At 35.7% G+C, this 22,019-nt stretch overlaps 3 protein-coding genes across 3 annotated transcripts; all 3 read right to left on the bottom strand.

The window, feature by feature from the left end:
- Nucleotides 1-4,709: 4,709 nt before the first annotated feature.
- On the bottom strand, nt 4,710-5,228 carry LOC128869520 (uncharacterized; the record flags this gene model as incomplete). Its single annotated transcript, XM_054112088.1, has 2 exons — nt 4,911-5,228; nt 4,710-4,796 (listed from the first exon to the last, which is right to left on the bottom strand). Coding segments are annotated over exons 1-2 (405 nt in total), but the record flags the coding sequence as incomplete, so codon positions are not given.
- Nucleotides 5,229-12,871: 7,643 nt separating this feature from the next.
- On the bottom strand, nt 12,872-13,390 carry LOC128869516 (uncharacterized; the record flags this gene model as incomplete). Its single annotated transcript, XM_054112086.1, has 2 exons — nt 13,073-13,390; nt 12,872-12,958 (listed from the first exon to the last, which is right to left on the bottom strand). Coding segments are annotated over exons 1-2 (405 nt in total), but the record flags the coding sequence as incomplete, so codon positions are not given.
- Nucleotides 13,391-19,780: 6,390 nt separating this feature from the next.
- LOC128869336 (uncharacterized) lies at nt 19,781-20,469 on the bottom strand (the record flags this gene model as incomplete). Its single annotated transcript, XM_054111873.1, has 2 exons — nt 19,982-20,469; nt 19,781-19,867 (listed from the first exon to the last, which is right to left on the bottom strand). Coding segments are annotated over exons 1-2 (405 nt in total), but the record flags the coding sequence as incomplete, so codon positions are not given.
- Between the last annotated feature and the right edge of the window lie 1,550 nt (nt 20,470-22,019).

Raw genomic sequence — 22,019 nt, 5'->3', positions numbered from 1 at the left:
GTTCTGGCGGAAGTTCTAGCACCGGCAATTTGACTTTCCCACCAGCACAGCACATCTCAGGCGTTTCGTTTCTGAATTTAATTGCTTTGCAATGTATACATTCTATATTCATTTAGCCAATGTAGGCATGCATGCTGTAATCAATGGTGGCATCGTAATTGAAAGCCGCGCGTTCCATTTGACGTATATCATAAACGAACGTACGCCCACGACGGTTTCTTGGTGCTTCACTATTAACCGACTGATTTCTCCGTCTGTGTCGTTGTGTTTCCACTTCATTTCGTCGAACACGATCTTCTTCACTTTGTGATCTTCGATTTAACGCTGTAGCATTTGATTGACGTGAACGTCTGCCAATGTTTGCTCGTCTTGCACGTGGCATTCTTTCAGTACAGTATATTACTAGTTGAATGTAAAAGCAAAACATTGAAAATTATTTCAAGTCATTTTGGACGATAATATACAATATATAAAAATAAATATTATTCAAAGTTCAATGTGTGTACGTGGTTAAAACAAACACATGGTTAACACTCACCAAAAGTATGTCTGTTCGCAATGAGAGCACGATATAAAAGTTCTCAAAGCACAACAGAGAACTGTCAACTAAATTCCAACGACAGCAAATTAATATTAACTAATACACTTACAACCACAACAGTACAACAGTACAACAGAAACGCTCATAATCGGCTGTGTATTTGTTGTTGTTTTTCCCATACAGGCATTTCGTTTGAGAGGAAACCATTACTCACATAAAATGTCATAACTCAGGAACGGCTGCCCCGATTTCAATCAAACTCCTCAAACCACCTCCTCAAAGGTAGAAAAGAACTCTAAAATCTTTGTATCAATCGGTTCAGCGGTTCTTGACTTATAAGATTACCAAGGAAATGTAACTTCTTCTTATATTTATAGACTAGCACTAGCACTAGCATTACCCAGTGGGCTTCGCACCACCATACATAAAATGTTTTTTTTATATCACAAGAAATGTTTCATATTAAGTTTTCTTTATATAACTCGTAAAATGTTTAAACAGTTGAATTAGTTGATTTTTTTCATTCAACATACTTTCTAAAGATGTCACAAAAGCCTTTTCTGTACTTTTTTAAAATTTGATTGTGGTGGTCACCTTTATACATGTAAGGTGAAAGAGCCGATAAAAACTTGTAATTAAACTTTGATTCTTTAATTTCCATTTCAATTTTTTACGCTAAATAAATTATGCTAAAATAAATAAAGTTAAAAATGTTTACTCCAGTTCCTCCTGGAGCATTAAATTGTTTATTATATTTTCGCCCAAATTGACTTGCAATTCGATAAAAAATTGATTGCTAAAAAGATTTGATTTGTGAACACAATAACGTACAAAATAAAATGAAATAATTTTTATTTTTATTTCGGAAAAAGAAAAGCAACGTTTAATTTAATACAATTGTATACACAACATTTTTTGTTTTATTTTGTGGTGCATAAATAAACAAATTTTTTGGCGCTCCAACTCTCGAACATGCAACGTACAGTTGACCGTGGGAAAAGCAAGCTTCCTCTAAATTAACTCCACACACCTTGAATTAAATTTGGCATCAATTTCTTCACTGAAAGTCTCGTCCCATTACAAAGTTTCGGTGCATTAAGATTTCGGAGAAGTATAATCGATGAACATACTTACAAATTCAAATTATCCGATGGCATGCCTGGTGGTTCCAAAGAATTTAAAAATTCGACCGGATAATTGACTGCGTCTTCACTATTCATAGCAGTATCAATGGATTTATACGTTACCGAATCATTGACATTGATATTTTTTGGTGCTAAAATTGCACGTTTTCGTAACCAATCATGGTTATTGTAATTTTGAACAATATTTGGGAAAACGCGATCAATGAGTTCTTGTTTTGATGATACAATTATGCAAAAATTATTCGGTAACATAATAAACCCATTTTGATCACTTGCAATTTTTCCATCGCCAATCTTCAGCAATTGCTTTGAAAACTCACGTGCTGATGAATCATTTTGAAGACGCACAGGCATATTGGTCGTCAACGAAAGCCTTTGCATTAATTTCATCAGCTGGTGTTGATCTCGGAATAACAGGCAACGTTTGACGAAAATCACCAGATTACAATATTAATGCACCGCCAAACAGCTGTTGACTCTGTCTCAAATCTTGCAATGTTCGACTTAAGGCTTCCAAAGATTTTTTATGGGCCATTGGACATTCGTCCCATAAAATGTTTGTTGCAAAACTTTAGCCATTCCAGAACTCCTTGAAATATTGCATGTTGGTGTTTCAATTGCTTGCATGTTCAATCGCGTTGCAATTCTCGTTCAAATAAATCATGCATTGGACGATTTGGTTGAGTCAATCCTAATTGCCCTAATGCTTTATTTGCAATAGTAAGGCACAAATCCTCGATCATTATCAAGGCTTCATTATACATTTCCAATGTCAGCAGCAATGCAGGATCATTGGAACGATGTTGAAGTCGAATCAAAATGTCTTCAGCCATGAAATCTTAGTATTTATTCCACAATTCCAGTGGATTTGATGGAAAACATGTTGATATTATGATCACAAATAACATACGAATTTGATTTGGTGGAGATGAAATTGATGCATCACGAAGCGTAGCATCCCAATGCGTATCATCTTCCAGCAAATGCAATTGTTGACATGCTTCACGGTATGTGGCGCACATTTGATCATTGACAGTTTGTAAATGTTGGAATGATTGCGGTCCATGTACGTTCACCAACAAAAGTCGCAAGTAAAAACATTCAATATTGGCTGGACTAACTGTATAAATGCGTTCCAAAGCATCTGTTCGAAAAAAACCTGGATAACCATCAACAGATGTGTCTTGTTTGCGACGTTGAAATTTTTTTGTTGATGCATTTCATGTGAAATAGTGTGGCACTTCCGAATATAGCAAAGTCCTGGCAAATTCATCCGTTTAACATAACTGGAAATAAGCTGTCAGTGTAGTTGCTCGTGGCTCTATTGCTCTTTGTTCGGCATTTGCAGCAGTGAAGTAAACACGTTGGCCGTTTTCAAGATGAACTGCCAAATCTACAACAACCGGATGTCTGTCATGAATTGGAAACGATAAAATACGCCATACAGCTTCATTCGTACTAATATAGCGCCCCATTTGATACTGCAAAATTTCATCATGACTATCTTCAGGAGCCACTCCAAAAACAGCCATATCGCTGCCTTTATTCACATACTTGCAAATATATTTGATTGATTTTACAGAATTGCAATATTCTACATTTATGTGAGCGTTGAACATTTTTGACAGTATCGGTGAGTACGGAACTATCCACCGATTATCGATTTCAACGTCTTGATTTTGAAGTTTAATTACAGTTGATTTACCGTTGTCTTCAGTTGATCGTCGACGATACTGTGGATATCCATCATCTCCTGTAATTGTTTCAGCAATCAATTGTTTTGGAAAACGTTTCGAACGTTTGCCATCAATCATACAGGGTGAATTTCGATTAATATCACCACAGGGACCGTGAATCAAATTTTTCGTGACAACTTCGAATAATCCTGGGTCGATGGTTTGATTTGGAATTTCGGCCGATATGACAGTATCAATCATATCAGGTGTTATTTTGTGTACCAACCAAATCAAGATATGTGCGTGAGGTAAGCCTCTTTTTTGCCACTCTATGGCACACATAAAGCACCGCACTTCTCCAAATACACGGAGTTTGACAATCAGATCCATTAATTTTTTCAATTTTTGTTGAAATACACGGGCCGTTATGTCAATGCCGATCTTTTGGCACCTGACCATCAAATAAACAATCAGACACATCGACCCACTTCGGATTGCATGTAAATGTGATGAATAGATCCGGTCGGCCATAATTTGTATCAATATGTATCTTGCGTATATTCATGCATATGACGTGGGATACCAACATATGATGATGGTAAAATTGTTAAACGGCCGATATCATTCACATTTGCATCATTGATTATTGCGTCACGCAAATGTATGTATTCCTCTGATCTCAATCGGGCTTGATTGTGACAGATGAAATTGAATCGCTCACTTTCAATTTTGGCGTACATATCGACGATATATTGATGCGAAAGTTGATTGCATCGGAAAATAAAATTGTTTTCTTGAGGGCGAATCATCAATCGATACAAATAAAATTTCATCGCACTGACGGCTTTCGTTGATTTTTGACCTGCAATGCAAAAATTAATTAGGGTATGAAAATTATTTAAAAATCATATTTAAACAAAAATAAAATGTGTATGTACGAGTTGTTGGATTTATCATTGGTATGTTGATATGATAGCCATCGTCCCCTCTCCAAAACAAAATGGGGTATTGCAATGCATCATAACAGCGATGGAGCTCTGAAATACGTTGTAATTGCTCATTTCTACGATACAAAACAATATCTCGTGGCCGAAACTGTTCACCAACCACAACAATGGCTACTTCATCAATCGTTGGTACATTGAATCGTCTGGCCTGCTCCCCAATTGGTGTTTTATCGGCTTTTATTATGATTTTTTGGCCATCGGTGGGCATCAGATCGAGTGCCACTTTGAACAATTTCACCAACTCATTGTGTTGATGGACCATTGTTTGCAATTCATTCACGATTGATCTTCTCGTATTCGTCGATATTCCACTGCGCTGATCTAATTCACGATTCTCATCACCAATAAAATATATTTGCAAAAATTGATGGTCACCATCTGGGAATGGTAGCAAAGACCCAGCTCTATGGTATATTTGACCTTGAATCTGGAAAGTTCGAGAAATATATGTAGATAACGGATCTGAATTTTTAAAAACATCGAACACAGGGACGGCACATAAATTAAATATGATATTGTTTATTCACAACGAAGTAATAACCTTAAACGTCGGCATAAATCCATCTCTCATAATATTTGTAGCTCCCAAAGATGTCATTTGAAAGCATGAATTGTATTTTTTAATGTTTAAGAGGAAATGCTTCGACGTTGGTGAATTGCCAAAAACCAATGAATGCAAAGGTTCTGGCGGAAGTTCTAGCACCGGCAATTTGACTTTCCCACCAGCACAGCACATCCCAGGCGTTTCGTTTCTGAATTTATTTGCTTTGCAATGTATACATTCTATATTCATTTGGCCAATGTAGGCATGCATGCTGTAATCAATGGTGGCATCGTAATTGAAAGCCGCGCGTTCCATTTGACGTATATCATAAACGGACGTACGCCCACGACGGTTTCTTGGTGCTTCACTATTTATTTATTATTATTATTATTAATTGTTCGACTTTTACATTTCATTACATTTCATTTTTAATCATTAACATTAGAACGTACGACAGTGACACTAGGTCGTTTGTCGGAAGAAAAAAGAAAAAAAAATCTTACATTTTACATATGTTACTATGGTACTATATATTGAATTCGCTTAAAATTAATTTTCTATATTCTATAGCACCAGTGATGAACTTAAATAAATTATTATATCCAGAAGGGCCAACACCATTTAAAATGTCTATGATTTCATCTCGGTTTAAACTAAATTTTCCAAAAAATCTTTGACGAATTCTTTTAAGTATCGGGCATTTTCCTAAAAAATGTGTGATGTCGTCTAATTCATTTAAGTTACATAAAGTGCAATTTAAATCCCTTTGGCTTCCCAAGTATATTAAATCACATCTGGCTTTCATAATCCACATAATTTTATAGATTCTAGTATTATCGTTTAAATAGCTTCTGGCGTTGTTATGGTCTAATTCCTTATATAATCGGGTGCTTTGGTGTGCCCTTTCCCATAAAGTTCGAATATTCGAATCATGAAGATTTTCTATTATTGAAATTATATTTCTATTCCACTCTCTTTTATTTGAAGTGCCCCAGTTACATGTTATATTTAACTTTTGTGCTAGATTACTAATTTCTTCAACCCAAAATATCTGTTTTTCTAAAATCTTTTTTGATAGTATATGAGGCAATCTATTATCATCATATTCAAATAACGTTTTGAATATATATTTTAAGTGAAGCTGCAGTGTATACAAATGAAAACTTGGAACATTTGTCTCCAAGAGAATGCAATAAGATGGCGTATTACTCGGGAGATGAAGTACCCTTTTTAAAAAATAAAGTTGAATTTTGTCTACTTCTTCAAACAATGAGTTTCCCCATACCTGAGCAGCATAACTCTGGATTGCTCTAGTCACCGCTAAAAACAGTTTCCATTTTGCCGACAACTTAATTTTATTTTTACTAAGAAATGTGCACCAAGTTGCATTTATGCTATTTTTCGCTAGAACATTTCTATTTTCTATATGTTGCTTGAAACTGAGTTTTGATGTTAGCTTTACACCCAAGTAATTATATTCTTTCGTTATTGGTATAACTTCGCCGTGAAAAAACCACTTTTCTTTTTCTGCTATTCTACCGCCTCTCCGAAAGATCATTATAGCTGACTTAGATAAGTTTACTTGCATGTTCCACTTTTCGCAGTATTTTTCTAAGTTGCTTATCATTTTTTGAAGAGCACTAACCTCATCTGCTAATATGACGATATCGTCAGCATATAATAGCAAACGGATATTTAACTCATCTATAAAGAGTCCCCCCTCCAAGCAGTCGTGCAGGTCATTCAAGTAAAGAGCAAAGAGCAAAGGTGAAAGCAGGCACCCTTGCTTTACTCCTGACGATATTTTGAATTTTTCACTCATTTCATCTCCTACTTTTACTATCGAACATGTATTTCTGTAATAACTTTCAATAAAGTTTGCCATTTTGGTGGAGATTCCTATTTCATGAAGCTTGTATAGCAATAGTTGTCTAGGGACAGTATCAAAAGCGGCTTTAAAGTCCACAAAAAACGCGTACACTTTTTTCTTCTCCCTGAACTTAATATGGACTATTGCTGCTAGGTTATATATGTTATCTACAGTTGAATGTCGCTTTCTGACACCTGCTTGAAATTCTGTTATAATATTTTTATTTGCTACCCAGCTTGTGAGTCGCTCATTTAAAATGCCCATCATTATCTTTGCAACACAATTCATGAATGAGATACCTCTATAATTGGAGTGCTTCACTATTAACCGACTGATTTCTCCGTCTGTGTCGTTGTGTTTCCACTTCATTTCGTCGAACACGATCTTCTTCACTTTGTGATCTTCGATTTAACGCTGTAGCATTTGATTGACGTGAACGTCTGCCAATGTTTGCTCGTCTTGCACGTGGCATTCTTTCAGTACAGTATATTACTAGTTGAATGTAAAAGCAAAACATTGAAAATTATTTCAAGTCATTTTGGACGATAATATACAATATATAAAAATAAATATTATTCAAAGTTCAATGTGTGTACGTGGTTAAAACAAACACATGGTTAACACTCACCAAAAGTATGTCTGTTCGCAATGAGAGCACGACATAAAAGTTCTCAAAGCACAACAGAGAACTGTCAACTAAATTCCAACGACAGCAAATTAATATTAACTAATACACTTACAACCACAACAGTACAACAGTACAACAGAAACGCTCATAATCGGCTGTGTATTTGTTGTTGTTTTTCCCATACAGGCATTTCGTTTGAGAGGAAACCATTACTCACATAAAATGTCATAACTCAGGAACGGCTGCCCCGATTTCAATCAAACTCCTCAAACCACCTCCTCAAAGATAGAAAAGAACTCTAAAATTTTTGTATCAATCGGTTCAGCGGTTCTTGAGTTATAAGATTACCAAGGAAATGTAACTTCTTCTTATATATATAGACTAGCACTAGCACTAGCATTACCCAGTGGGCTTCGCACCACCATACATAAAATGTTTTTTTTATATCACAAGAAATTTTTCATATTAAGTTTTCTTTATATAACTCGTAAAATGTTTAAACAGTTGAATTAATAGGACTATGAATAAGTTCGTGCGGTTTTTTTTCGAAATTTGAAACTTTATTGACGTAAAATGGTTACAAATTTAATATTCAAAATATTGTCCATCGCTTACTACTACTTTTTCCCATCTTTCTGGCAATTCACGGATTCCCTTTGTGAAAAATTCGGTCGGTTTTGCCGCAATCCACGAATCGATCCATTTTTTGACTTCATCGTAATTACGGAAGTGCTGGTCAGCCAGGCCATGTTGCATCGATCGGAAGAGATAGTAATCGGATGGCGCAAGGTCTGGACTATACAGCGGGTGGGGTAGGACATCCCATTTGAGCGTTTCTAAGTATGTTTTGACCACTTGTGCAACATGTGGCCGAGCATTGTCATGTTGCAAAATAACTTTGTCGTGTCTATCGGCGTATTGCGGCCGTTTTTCTCGCAGTGCTCGGCTCAAACGCATCAATTGTCGTCGGTAGACATCCCCCGTAATCGTTTCATTCGGTTTCAGTAGCTCATAATACACAACACCCAGCTGGTCCCACCAGATACACAGCATAACCTTCAGGCCATGAATATTCTGCGCCGACGTCGATGTTGAAGCATGGCCAGGGTATCCATACGTTGCCCGACGTTTTGGATTGTCGTAATGAAACCCACTTTTCATCGCCAGTCACAATTCGATGCAAAAAACCCTTTCTTTTGTGCCGTTGAAGCAGTTGTTCGCATGCCATAAAACGGCGTTCAACCTTCTTGGCTTCAATTCATACGGCACCCAATGGCCTACCTTTCGGATCATTCCCATGGCTTTTAAACGTTTGGAAATGGTTGATTGATCAACTCCCAAAGTTTTTGCAACCTCTTCTTGCGTTTGAGCCGGATCTTGATCGAGCAATTCCTCCAATTCGGTATCCATGAACTTTGGCGGCGCACCCTCGCGTTCTTCGTCTTCCAAGCCAAAATCACCACTTTTAAAGCGTGCAAACCACTTCTGGCACGTTCGCTCAGATAGAGCATGCTCACCATAAACTTCCACCAAGATACGATGACTTTCGGCTGCTTTTTTCTTCATATTAAAATAATGAAGAAGAATTCCCCGCAAAAACACATTATTTGGCACGAAATTCGACATTTTCAAGTGTGGTAAAAATATTGTTGTTTACGCTTCAAATAAAAAACTTATACTGACGTTTGTGCCTTACGACAGTAGCTCTCCAATGAATGTTTGGAAATGTGGATCGATGGAATAATAATCAAGTTACGCCATCTGTTGTAAAACCGCACGAACTTATAAATAGACCTATTAGTTGATTTTTTTCATTCAACATACTTTCTAAAGATGTCACAAAAGCCTTTTCTGTACTTTTTTAAAATTTGATTGTGGTGGTCACCTTTATACATGTAAGGTGAAAGAGCCGATAAAAACTTGTAATTAAACTTTGATTCTTTAATTTCCATTTCAATTTTTTACGCTAAATAAATTATGCTAAAATAAATAAAGTTAAAAATGTTTACTCCAGTTCCTCCTGGAGCATTAAATTGTTTATTATATTTTCGCCCAAATTGACTTGCAATTCGATAAAAAATTGATTGCTAAAAAGATTTGATTTGTGAACACAATAACGTACAAAATAAAATGAAATAATTTTTATTTTTATTTCGGAAAAAGAAAAGCAACGTTTAATTTAATACAATTGTATACACAACATTTTTTGTTTTATTTTGTGGTGCATAAATAAACAAATTTTTTGGCGCTCCAACTCTCGAACATGCAACGTACAGTTGACCGTGGGAAAAGCAAGCTTTCTCTAAATTAACTCCACACACCTTGAATTAAATTTGGCATCAATTTCTTCACTGAAAGTCTCGTCCCATTACAAAGTTTCGGTGCATTAAGATTTCGGAGAAGTATAATCGATGAACATACTTACAAATTCAAATTATCCGATGGCATGCCTGGTGGTTCCAAAGAATTTAAAAATTCGACCGGATAATTGACTGCGTCTTCACTATTCATAGCAGTATCAATGGATTTATACGTTACCGAATCATTGACATTGATATTTTTTGGTGCTAAAATTGCACGTTTTCGTAACCAATCATGGTTATTGTAATTTTGAACAATATTTGGGAAAACGCGATCAATGAGTTCTTGTTTTGATGATACAATTATGCAAAAATTATTCGGTAACATAATAAACCCATTTTGATCACTTGCAATTTTTCCATCGCCAATCTTCAGCAATTGCTTTGAAAACTCACGTGCTGATGAATCATTTTGAAGACGCACAGGCATATTGGTCGTCAACGAAAGCCTTTGCATTAATTTCATCAGCTGGTGTTGATCTCGGAATAACAGGCAACGTTTGACGAAAATCACCAGATTACAATATTAATGCACCGCCAAACAGCTGTTGACTCTGTCTCAAATCTTGCAATGTTCGACTTAAGGCTTCCAAAGATTTTTTATGGGCCATTGGACATTCGTCCCATAAAATGTTTGTTGCAAAACTTTAGCCATTCCAGAACTCCTTGAAATATTGCATGTTGGTGTTTCAATTGCTTGCATGTTCAATCGCGTTGCAATTCTCGTTCAAATAAATCATGCATTGGACGATTTGGTTGAGTCAATCCTAATTGCCCTAATGCTTTATTTGCAATAGTAAGGCACAAATCCTCGATCATTATCAAGGCTTCATTATACATTTCCAATGTCAGCAGCAATGCAGGATCATTGGAACGATGTTGAAGTCGAATCAAAATGTCTTCAGCCATGAAATCTTAGTATTTATTCCACAATTCCAGTGGATTTGATGGAAAACATGTTGATATTATGATCACAAATAACATACGAATTTGATTTGGTGGAGATGAAATTGATGCATCACGAAGCGTAGCATCCCAATGCGTATCATCTTCCAGCAAATGCAATTGTTGACATGCTTCACGGTATGTGGCGCACATTTGATCATTGACAGTTTGTAAATGTTGGAATGATTGCGGTCCATGTACGTTCACCAACAAAAGTCGCAAGTAAAAACATTCAATATTGGCTGGACTAACTGTATAAATGCGTTCCAAAGCATCTGTTCGAAAAAAACCTGGATAACCATCAACAGATGTGTCTTGTTTGCGACGTTGAAATTTTTTTGTTGATGCATTTCATGTGAAATAGTGTGGCACTTCCGAATATAGCAAAGTCCTGGCAAATTCATCCGTTTAACATAACTGGAAATAAGCTGTCAGTGTAGTTGCTCGTGGCTCTATTGCTCTTTGTTCGGCATTTGCAGCAGTGAAGTAAACACGTTGGCCGTTTTCAAGATGAACTGCCAAATCTACAACAACCGGATGTCTGTCATGAATTGGAAACGATAAAATACGCCATACAGCTTCATTCGTACTAATATAGCGCCCCATTTGATACTGCAAAATTTCATCATGACTATCTTCAGGAGCCACTCCAAAAACAGCCATATCGCTGCCTTTATTCACATACTTGCAAATATATTTGATTGATTTTACAGAATTGCAATATTCTACATTTATGTGAGCGTTGAACATTTTTGACAGTATCGGTGAGTACGGAACTATCCACCGATTATCGATTTCAACGTCTTGATTTTGAAGTTTAATTACAGTTGATTTACCGTTGTCTTCAGTTGATCGTCGACGATACTGTGGATATCCATCATCTCCTGTAATTGTTTCAGCAATCAATTGTTTTTGGAAAACGTTTCGAACGTTTGCCATCAATCATACAGGGTGAATTTCGATTAATATCACCACAGGGACCGTGAATCAAATTTTTCGTGACAACTTCGAATAATCCTGGGTCGATGGTTTGATTTGGAATTTCGGCCGATATGACAGTATCAATCATATCAGGTGTTATTTTGTGTACCAACCAAATCAAGATATGTGCGTGAGGTAAGCCTCTTTTTTGGCACTCTATGGCACACATAAAGCACCGCACTTCTCCAAATACACGGAGTTTGACAATCAGATCCATTAATTTTTTCAATTTTTGTTGAAATACACGGGCCGTTATGTCAATGCCGATCTTTTGGCACCTGACCATCAAATAAACAATCAGACACATCGACCCACTTCGGATTGCATGTAAATGTGATGAATAGATCCGGTCGGCCATAATTTGTATCAATATGTATCTTGCGTATATTCATGCATATGACGTGGGATACCAACATATGATGATGGTAAAATTGTTAAACGGCCGATATCATTCACATTTGCATCATTGATTATTGCGTCACGCAAATGTATGTATTCCTCTGATCTCAATCGGGCTTGATTGTGACAGATGAAATTGAATCGCTCACTTTCAATTTTGGCGTACATATCGACGATATATTGATGCGAAAGTTGATTGCATCGGAAAATAAAATTGTTTTCTTGAGGGCGAATCATCAATCGATACAAATAAAATTTCATCGCACTGACGGCTTTCGTTGATTTTTGACCTGCAATGCAAAAATTAATTAGGGTATGAAAATTATTTAAAAATCATATTTAAACAAAAATAAAATGTGTATGTACGAGTTGTTGGATTTATCATTGGTATGTTGATATGATAGCCATCGTCCCCTCTCCAAAACAAAATGGGGTATTGCAATGCATCATAACAGCGATGGAGCTCTGAAATACGTTGTAATTGCTCATTTCTACGATACAAAACAATATCTCGTGGCCGAAACTGTTCACCAACCACAACAATGGCTACTTCATCAATCGTTGGTACATTGAATCGTCTGGCCTGCTCCCCAATTGGTGTTTTATCGGCTTTTATTATGATTTTTTGGCCATCGGTGGGCATCAGATCGAGTGCCACTTTGAACAATTTCACCAACTCATTGTGTTGATGGACCATTGTTTGCAATTCATTCACGATTGATCTTCTCGTATTCGTCGATATTCCACTGCGCTGATCTAATTCACGATTCTCATCACCAATAAAATATATTTGCAAAAATTGATGGTCACCATCTGGGAATGGTAGCAAAGACCCAGCTCTATGGTATATTTGACCTTGAATCTGGAAAGTTCGAGAAATATATGTAGATAACGGATCTGAATTTTTAAAAACATCGAACACAGGGACGGCACATAAATTAAATATGATATTGTTTATTCACAACGAAGTAATAACCTTAAACGTCGGCATAAATCCATCTCTCATAATATTTGTAGCTCCCAAAGATGTCATTTGAAAGCATGAATTGTATTTTTTAATGTTTAAGAGGAAATGCTTCGACGTTGGTGAATTGCCAAAAACCAATGAATGCAAAGGTTCTGGCGGAAGTTCTAGCACCGGCAATTTGACTTTCCCACCAGCACAGCACATCCCAGGCGTTTCGTTTCTGAATTTATTTGCTTTGCAATGTATACATTCTATATTCATTTGGCCAATGTAGGCATGCATGCTGTAATCAATGGTGGCATCGTAATTGAAAGCCGCGCGTTCCATTTGACGTATATCATAAACGGACGTACGCCCACGACGGTTTCTTGGTGCTTCACTATTTATTTATTATTATTATTATTAATTGTTCGACTTTTACATTTCATTACATTTCATTTTTAATCATTAACATTAGAACGTACGACAGTGACACTAGGTCGTTTGTCGGAAGAAAAAAGAAAAAAAAATCTTACATTTTACATATGTTACTATGGTACTATATATTGAATTCGCTTAAAATTAATTTTCTATATTCTATAGCACCAGTGATGAACTTAAATAAATTATTATATCCAGAAGGGCCAACACCATTTAAAATGTCTATGATTTCATCTCGGTTTAAACTAAATTTTCCAAAAAATCTTTGACGAATTCTTTTAAGTATCGGGCATTTTCCTAAAAAATGTGTGATGTCGTCTAATTCATTTAAGTTACATAAAGTGCAATTTAAATCCCTTTGGCTTCCCAAGTATATTAAATCACATCTGGCTTTCATAATCCACATAATTTTATAGATTCTAGTATTATCGTTTAAATAGCTTCTGGCGTTGTTATGGTCTAATTCCTTATATAATCGGGTGCTTTGGTGTGCCCTTTCCCATAAAGTTCGAATATTCGAATCATGAAGATTTTCTATTATTGAAATTATATTTCTATTCCACTCTCTTTTATTTGAAGTGCCCCAGTTACATGTTATATTTAACTTTTGTGCTAGATTACTAATTTCTTCAACCCAAAATATCTGTTTTTCTAAAATCTTTTTTGATAGTATATGAGGCAATCTATTATCATCATATTCAAATAACGTTTTGAATATATATTTTAAGTGAAGCTGCAGTGTATACAAATGAAAACTTGGAACATTTGTCTCCAAGAGAATGCAATAAGATGGCGTATTACTCGGGAGATGAAGTACCCTTTTTAAAAAATAAAGTTGAATTTTGTCTACTTCTTCAAACAATGAGTTTCCCCATACCTGAGCAGCATAACTCTGGATTGCTCTAGTCACCGCTAAAAACAGTTTCCATTTTGCCGACAACTTAATTTTATTTTTACTAAGAAATGTGCACCAAGTTGCATTTATGCTATTTTTCGCTAGAACATTTCTATTTTCTATATGTTGCTTGAAACTGAGTTTTGATGTTAGCTTTACACCCAAGTAATTATATTCTTTCGTTATTGGTATAACTTCGCCGTGAAAAAACCACTTTTCTTTTTCTGCTATTCTACCGCCTCTCCGAAAGATCATTATAGCTGACTTAGATAAGTTTACTTGCATGTTCCACTTTTCGCAGTATTTTTCTAAGTTGCTTATCATTTTTTGAAGAGCACTAACCTCATCTGCTAATATGACGATATCGTCAGCATATAATAGCAAACGGATATTTAACTCATCTATAAAGAGTCCCCCCTCCAAGCAGTCGTGCAGGTCATTCAAGTAAAGAGCAAAGAGCAAAGGTGAAAGCAGGCACCCTTGCTTTACTCCTGACGATATTTTGAATTTTTCACTCATTTCATCTCCTACTTTTACTATCGAACATGTATTTCTGTAATAACTTTCAATAAAGTTTGCCATTTTGGTGGAGATTCCTATTTCATGAAGCTTGTATAGCAATAGTTGTCTAGGGACAGTATCAAAAGCGGCTTTAAAGTCCACAAAAAACGCGTACACTTTTTTCTTCTCCCTGAACTTAATATGGACTATTGCTGCTAGGTTATATATGTTATCTACAGTTGAATGTCGCTTTCTGACACCTGCTTGAAATTCTGTTATAATATTTTTATTTGCTACCCAGCTTGTGAGTCGCTCATTTAAAATGCCCATCATTATCTTTGCAACACAATTCATGAATGAGATACCTCTATAATTGGAGTGCTTCACTATTAACCGACTGATTTCTCCGTCTGTGTCGTTGTGTTTCCACTTCATTTCGTCGAACACGATCTTCTTCACTTTGTGATCTTCGATTTAACGCTGTAGCATTTGATTGACGTGAACGTCTGCCAATGTTTGCTCGTCTTGCACGTGGCATTCTTTCAGTACAGTATATTACTAGTTGAATGTAAAAGCAAAACATTGAAAATTATTTCAAGTCATTTTGGACGATAATATACAATATATAAAAATAAATATTATTCAAAGTTCAATGTGTGTACGTGGTTAAAACAAACACATGGTTAACACTCACCAAAAGTATGTCTGTTCGCAATGAGAGCACGACATAAAAGTTCTCAAAGCACAACAGAGAACTGTCAACTAAATTCCAACGACAGCAAATTAATATTAACTAATACACTTACAACCACAACAGTACAACAGTACAACAGAAACGCTCATAATCGGCTGTGTATTTGTTGTTGTTTTTCCCATACAGGCATTTCGTTTGAGAGGAAACCATTACTCACATAAAATGTCATAACTCAGGAACGGCTGCCCCGATTTCAATCAAACTCCTCAAACCACCTCCTCAAAGATAGAAAAGAACTCTAAAATTTTTGTATCAATCGGTTCAGCGGTTCTTGAGTTATAAGATTACCAAGGAAATGTAACTTCTTCTTATATATATAGACTAGCACTAGCACTAGCATTACCCAGTGGGCTTCGCACCACCATACATAAAATGTTTTTTTTATATCACAAGAAATTTTTCATATTAAGTTTTCTTTATATAACTCGTAAAATGTTTAAACAGTTGAATTAGTTGATTTTTTTCATTCAACATACTTTCTAAAGATGTCACAAAAGCCTTTTCTGTACTTTTTTAAAATTTGATTGTGGTGGTCACCTTTATACATGTAAGGTGAAAGAGCCGATAAAAACTTGTAATTAAACTTTGATTCTTTAATTTCCATTTCAATTTTTTACGCTAAATAAATTATGCTAAAATAAATAAAGTTAAAAATGTTTACTCCAGTTCCTCCTGGAGCATTAAATTGTTTATTATATTTTCGCCCAAATTGACTTGCAATTCGATAAAAAATTGATTGCTAAAAAGATTTGATTTGTGAACACAATAACGTACAAAATAAAATGAAATAATTTTTATTTTTATTTCGGAAAAAGAAAAGCAACGTTTAATTTAATACAATTGTATACACAACATTTTTTGTTTTATTTTGTGGTGCATAAATAAACAAATTTTTTGGCGCTCCAACTCTCGAACATGCAACGTACAGTTGACCGTGGGAAAAGCAAGCTTTCTCTAAATTAACTCCACACACCTTGAATTAAATTTGACATCAATTTCTTCACTAAAAGTCTCGTCCCATTACAAAGTCTCGGTGCATTAAGATTTCGGAGAAGTATAATCGATGAACATACTTACAAATTCAAATTATCCGGTGGCATGCCTGGTGGTTCCAAAGAATTTAAAAATTCGACCGGATAATTGACTGCGTCTTCACTATTCATAGCAGTATCAATGGATTTATACGTTACCGAATCACCTGGCAATTTTTCCTGGATGTGGAAATTGATTTCATTGACATTGATATTTTTTGGTGCTAAAATTGCACGTTTTCGTAACCAATCATGGTTATTGTAATTTTGAACAATATTTGGGGAAACGCGATCAATGAGTTCTTGTTTTGATGATACAATTATGCAAAAATTATTCGGTAACATAATAAACCCATTTTGATCACTTGCAATTTTTCCATCGCCAATCTTCAGCAATTGCTTTGAAAACTCACGTGCTGATGAATCATTTTGAAGACGCACAGGCATATTGGTCGTCAACGAAAGCCTTTGCATTAATTTCATCAGCTGGTGTTGATCTCGGAATAACAGGCAACGTTTGACGAAAATCACCAGATTACAATATTAATGCACCGCCAAACAGCTGTTGACTCTGTCTCAAATCTTGCAATGTTCGACTTAAGGCTTCCAAAGATTTTTTATGGGCCATTGGACATTCGTCCCATAAAATGTTTGTTGCAAAACTTTAGCCATTCCAGAACTCCTTGAAATATTGCATGTTGGTGTTTCAATTGCTTGCATGTTCAATCGCGTTGCAATTCTCGTTCAAATAAATCATGCATTGGACGATTTGGTTGAGTCAATCCTAATTGCCCTAATGCTTTATTTGCAATAGTAAGGCACAAATCTTCGATCATTATCAAGGCTTCATTATACATTTCCAATGTCAGCAGCAATGCAGGATCATTGGAACGATGTTGAAGTCGAATCAAAATGTCTTCAGCCATGAAATCTTAGTATTTATTCCACAATTCCAGTGGATTTGATGGAAAACATGTTGATATTATGATCACAAATAACATACGAATTTGATTTGGTGGAGATGAAATTGATGCATCACGAAGCGTAGCATCTCAATGCGTATCATCTTCCAGCAAATGCAATTGTTGACATGCTTCACGGTATGTGGCGCACATTTGATCATTGACAGTTTGTAAATGTTGGAATGATTGCGGTCCATGTACGTTCACCAACAAAAGTCGCAAGTAAAAACATTCAATATTGGCTGGACTAACTGTATAAATGCGTTCCAAAGCATCTGTTCGAAAAAAACCTGGATAACCATCAACAGATGTGTCTTGTTTGCGACGTTGAAATTTTTTTGTTGATGCATTTCATGTGAAATAGTGTGGCACTTCCGAATATAGCAAAGTCCTGGCAAATTCATCCGTTTAACATAACTGGAAATAAGCTGTCAGTGTAGTTGCTCGTGGCTCTATTGCTCTTTGTTCGGCATTTGCAGCAGTGAAGTAAACACGTTGGCCGTTTTCAAGATGAACTGCCAAATCTACAACAACCGGATGTCTGTCATGAATTGGAAACGATAAAATACGCCATACAGCTTCATTCGTACTAATATAGCGCCCCATTTGATACTGCAAAATTTCATCATGACTATCTTCAGGAGCCACTCCAAAAACAGCCATATCGCTGCCTTTATTCACATACTTGCAAATATATTTGATTGATTTTACAGAATTGCAATATTCTACATTTATGTGAGCGTTGAACATTTTTGACAGTATCGGTGAGTACGGAACTATCCACCGATTATCGATTTCAACGTCTTGATTTTGAAGTTTAATTACAGTTGATTTACCGTTGTCTTCAGTTGATCGTCGACGATACTGTGGATATCCATCATCTCCTGTAATTGTTTCAGCAATCAATTGTTTTGGAAAACGTTTCGAACGTTTGCCATCAATCATACAAGGTGAATTTCGATTAATATCACCACAGGGACCGTGAATCAAATTTTTCGTGACAACTTCGAATAATCCTGGGTCGATGGTTTGATCTGGAATTTCGGCCGATATGACAGTATCAATCATATCAGGTGTTATTTTGTGTACCAACCAAATCAAGATATGTGCGTGAGGTAAGCCTCTTTTTTGGCACTCTATGGCACACATAAAGCACCGCACTTCTCCAAATACACGGGGTTTGACAATCAGATCCATTAATTTTTTCAATTTTTGTTGAAATACACGGGCCGTTATGTCAATGCCGATCTTTTGGCACCTGACCATCAAATAAACAATCAGACACATCGACCCACTTCGGATTGCATGTAAATGTGATGAATAGATCCGGTCGGCCATAATTTGTATCAATATGTATCTTGCGTATATTCATGCAAATGACGTGGGCTACCAACATATGATGATGGTAAAATTGTTAAACGGCCGATATCATTCACATTTGCATCATTGATTATTGCGTCACGCAAATGTATGTATTCCTCTGATCTCAATCGGGCTTGATTGTGACGGATGAAATTGAATCGCTCACTTTCAATTTTGGCGTACATATCGACGATATATTGATGCGAAAGTTGATTGCATCGGAAAATAAAATTGTTTTCTTGAGGGCGAATCATCAATCGATACAAATAAAATTTCATCGCACTGACGGCTTTCGTTGATTTTTGACCTGCAATGCAAAAATTAATTAGGGTATGAAAATGATTTAAAAATCATATTTAAACAAAAATAAAATGTGTATGTACGAGTTGTTGGATTTATCATTGGTATGTTGATATGATAGCCATCGTCCCCTCTCCAAAACAAAATGGGGTATTGCAATGCATCATAACAGCGATGGAGCTCTGAAATACGTTGTAATTGCTCATTTCTACGATACAAAACAATATCTCGTGGCCGAAACTGTTCACCAACCACAACAATGGCTACTTCATCAATCGTTGGTACATTGAATCGTCTGGCCTGCTCCCCAATTGGTGTTTTATCGGCTTTTATTATGATTTTTTGGCCATCGGTGGGCATCAGATCGAGTGCCACTTTGAACAATTTCACCAACTCATTGTGTTGATGGACCATTGTTTGCAATTCATTCACGATTGATCTTCTCGTATTCGTCGATATTCCACTGCGCTGATCTAATTCACGATTCTCATCACCAATAAAATATATTTGCAAAAATTTATGGTCACCATCTGGGAATGGTAGCAAAGACCCAGCTCTATGGTATATTTGACCTTGAATCTGGAAAGTTCGAGAAATATATGTAGATAACGGATCTGAATTTTTAAAAACATCGAACACAGGGACGGCACATAAATTAAATATGATATTGTTTATTCACAACGAACTAATAACCTTAAACGTCGGCATAAATCCATCTCTCATAATATTTGTAGCTCCCAAAGATGTCATTTGAAAGCATGAATTGTATTTTTTAATGTTTAAGAGGAAATGCTTCGACGTTGGTGAATTGCCAAAAACCAATGAATGCAAAGGTTCTGGCGGAAGTTCTAGCACCGGCAATTTGACTTTCCCACCAGCACAGCACATCCCAGGCGTTTCGTTTCTGAATTTAATTGCTTTGCAATGTATACATTCTATATTCATTTGGCCAATGTAGGCATGCATGCTGTAATCAATGGTGGCATCGTAATTGAAAGCCGCGCGTTCCATTTGACGTATATCATAAACGGACGTACGACCACGACGGTTTCTTGGTGCTTCACTATTAACCGACTGATTTCTCCGTCTGTGTCGTTGTGTTTCCACTTCATTTCGTCGAACACGATCTTCTTCACTTTGTGATCTTCGATTTAACGCTGTAGCATTTGATTGACGTGAACGTCTGCCAATGTTTGCTCGTCTTGCACGTGGCATTCTTTCAGTACAGTATATTACTAGTTGAATGTAAAAGCAAAACATTGAAAATTATTTCAAGTCATTTTGGACGATAATATACAATATATAAAAATAAATATTATTCAAAGTTCAATGTGTGTACGTGGTTAAAACAAACACATGGTTAACACTCACCAAAAGTATGTCTGTTCGCAATGAGAGCACTATATAAAAGTTCTCAAAGCACAACAGAGAACTGTCAACTAAATTCCAACGACAGCAAATTAATATTAACTAATACACTTACAACCACAACAGTACAACAGAAACGCTCATAATCGGCTGTGTATTTGTTGTTGTTTTTCCCATACAGGCATTTCGTTTGAGAGGAAACCATTACTCACATAAAATGTCATAACTCAGGAACGGCTGCCTCGATTTCAATCAAACTTCACACAAACCACCTCCTCAAAGATAGAAAAGAACTCTAAAATTTTTGTATCAATCGGTTTAGCGGTTCTTGAGTTATAATATTACCAAGGAAATGTAACTTCTTCTTATATATATAGACTAGCACTAGCACTAGCATTACCCAGTGGGCTTCGCACCACCATACATAAAATGTTTTTTTTATATCACAAGAAATTTTTCATATTAAGTTTTCTTTATATAACTCGTAAAATGTTTAAACAGTTGAATTAGTTGATTTTTTTCATTCAACATACTTTCTAAAGATGTCACAATAGCCTTTTCTGTACTTTTTTAAAATTTGATTGTGGTGGTCACCTTTATACATGTAAGGTGAAAGAGCCGATAAAAACTTGTAATTAAACTTTGATTCTTTACTTTCCATTTCAATTTTTTACGCTAAATAAATTATGCTAAAATAAATAAAGTTAAAAATGTTTACTCCAGTTCCTCCTGGAGCATTAAATTGTTTATTATATTTTCGCCCAAATTGACTTGCAATTCGATAAAAAATTGATTGCTAAAAAGATTTGATTTGTGAACACAATAACGTACAAAATAAAATGAAATAATTTTTATTTTTATTTCGGAAAAAGAAAAGCAACGTTTAATTTAATACAATTGTATACACAACATTTTTTGTTTTATTTTGTGGTGCATAAATAAACAAATTTTTTGGCGCTCCAACTCTCGAACATGCAACGTACAGTTGACCGTGGGAAAAGCAAGCTTTCTCTAAATTAACTCCACACACCTTGAATTAAATTTAGCATCAATTTCTTCACTGAAAGTCTCGTCCCATTACAAAGTTTCGGTGCATTAAGATTTCGGATACAAATTCAAATTATCCGGTGGCATGCCTGGTGGTTCCAAAGAATTTAAAAATTCGACCGGATAATTGACTGCGTCTTCACTATTCATAGCAGTATCAATGGATTTATACGTTACCGAATCACCTGGCAATTTTTCCTGGATGTGGAAATTGATTTCATTGACATTGATATTTTTTGGTGCTAAAATTGCACGTTTTCGTAACCAATCATGGTTATTGTAATTTTGAACAATATTTGGGGAAACGCGATCAATG

This window comes from Anastrepha ludens, chromosome X, assembly GCF_028408465.1.
Source record: "Anastrepha ludens isolate Willacy chromosome X, idAnaLude1.1, whole genome shotgun sequence".
Lineage (NCBI taxonomy): Eukaryota > Metazoa > Arthropoda > Insecta > Diptera > Tephritidae > Anastrepha > Anastrepha ludens.
This window is presented reverse-complemented; position numbering and strand designations above follow the sequence as displayed.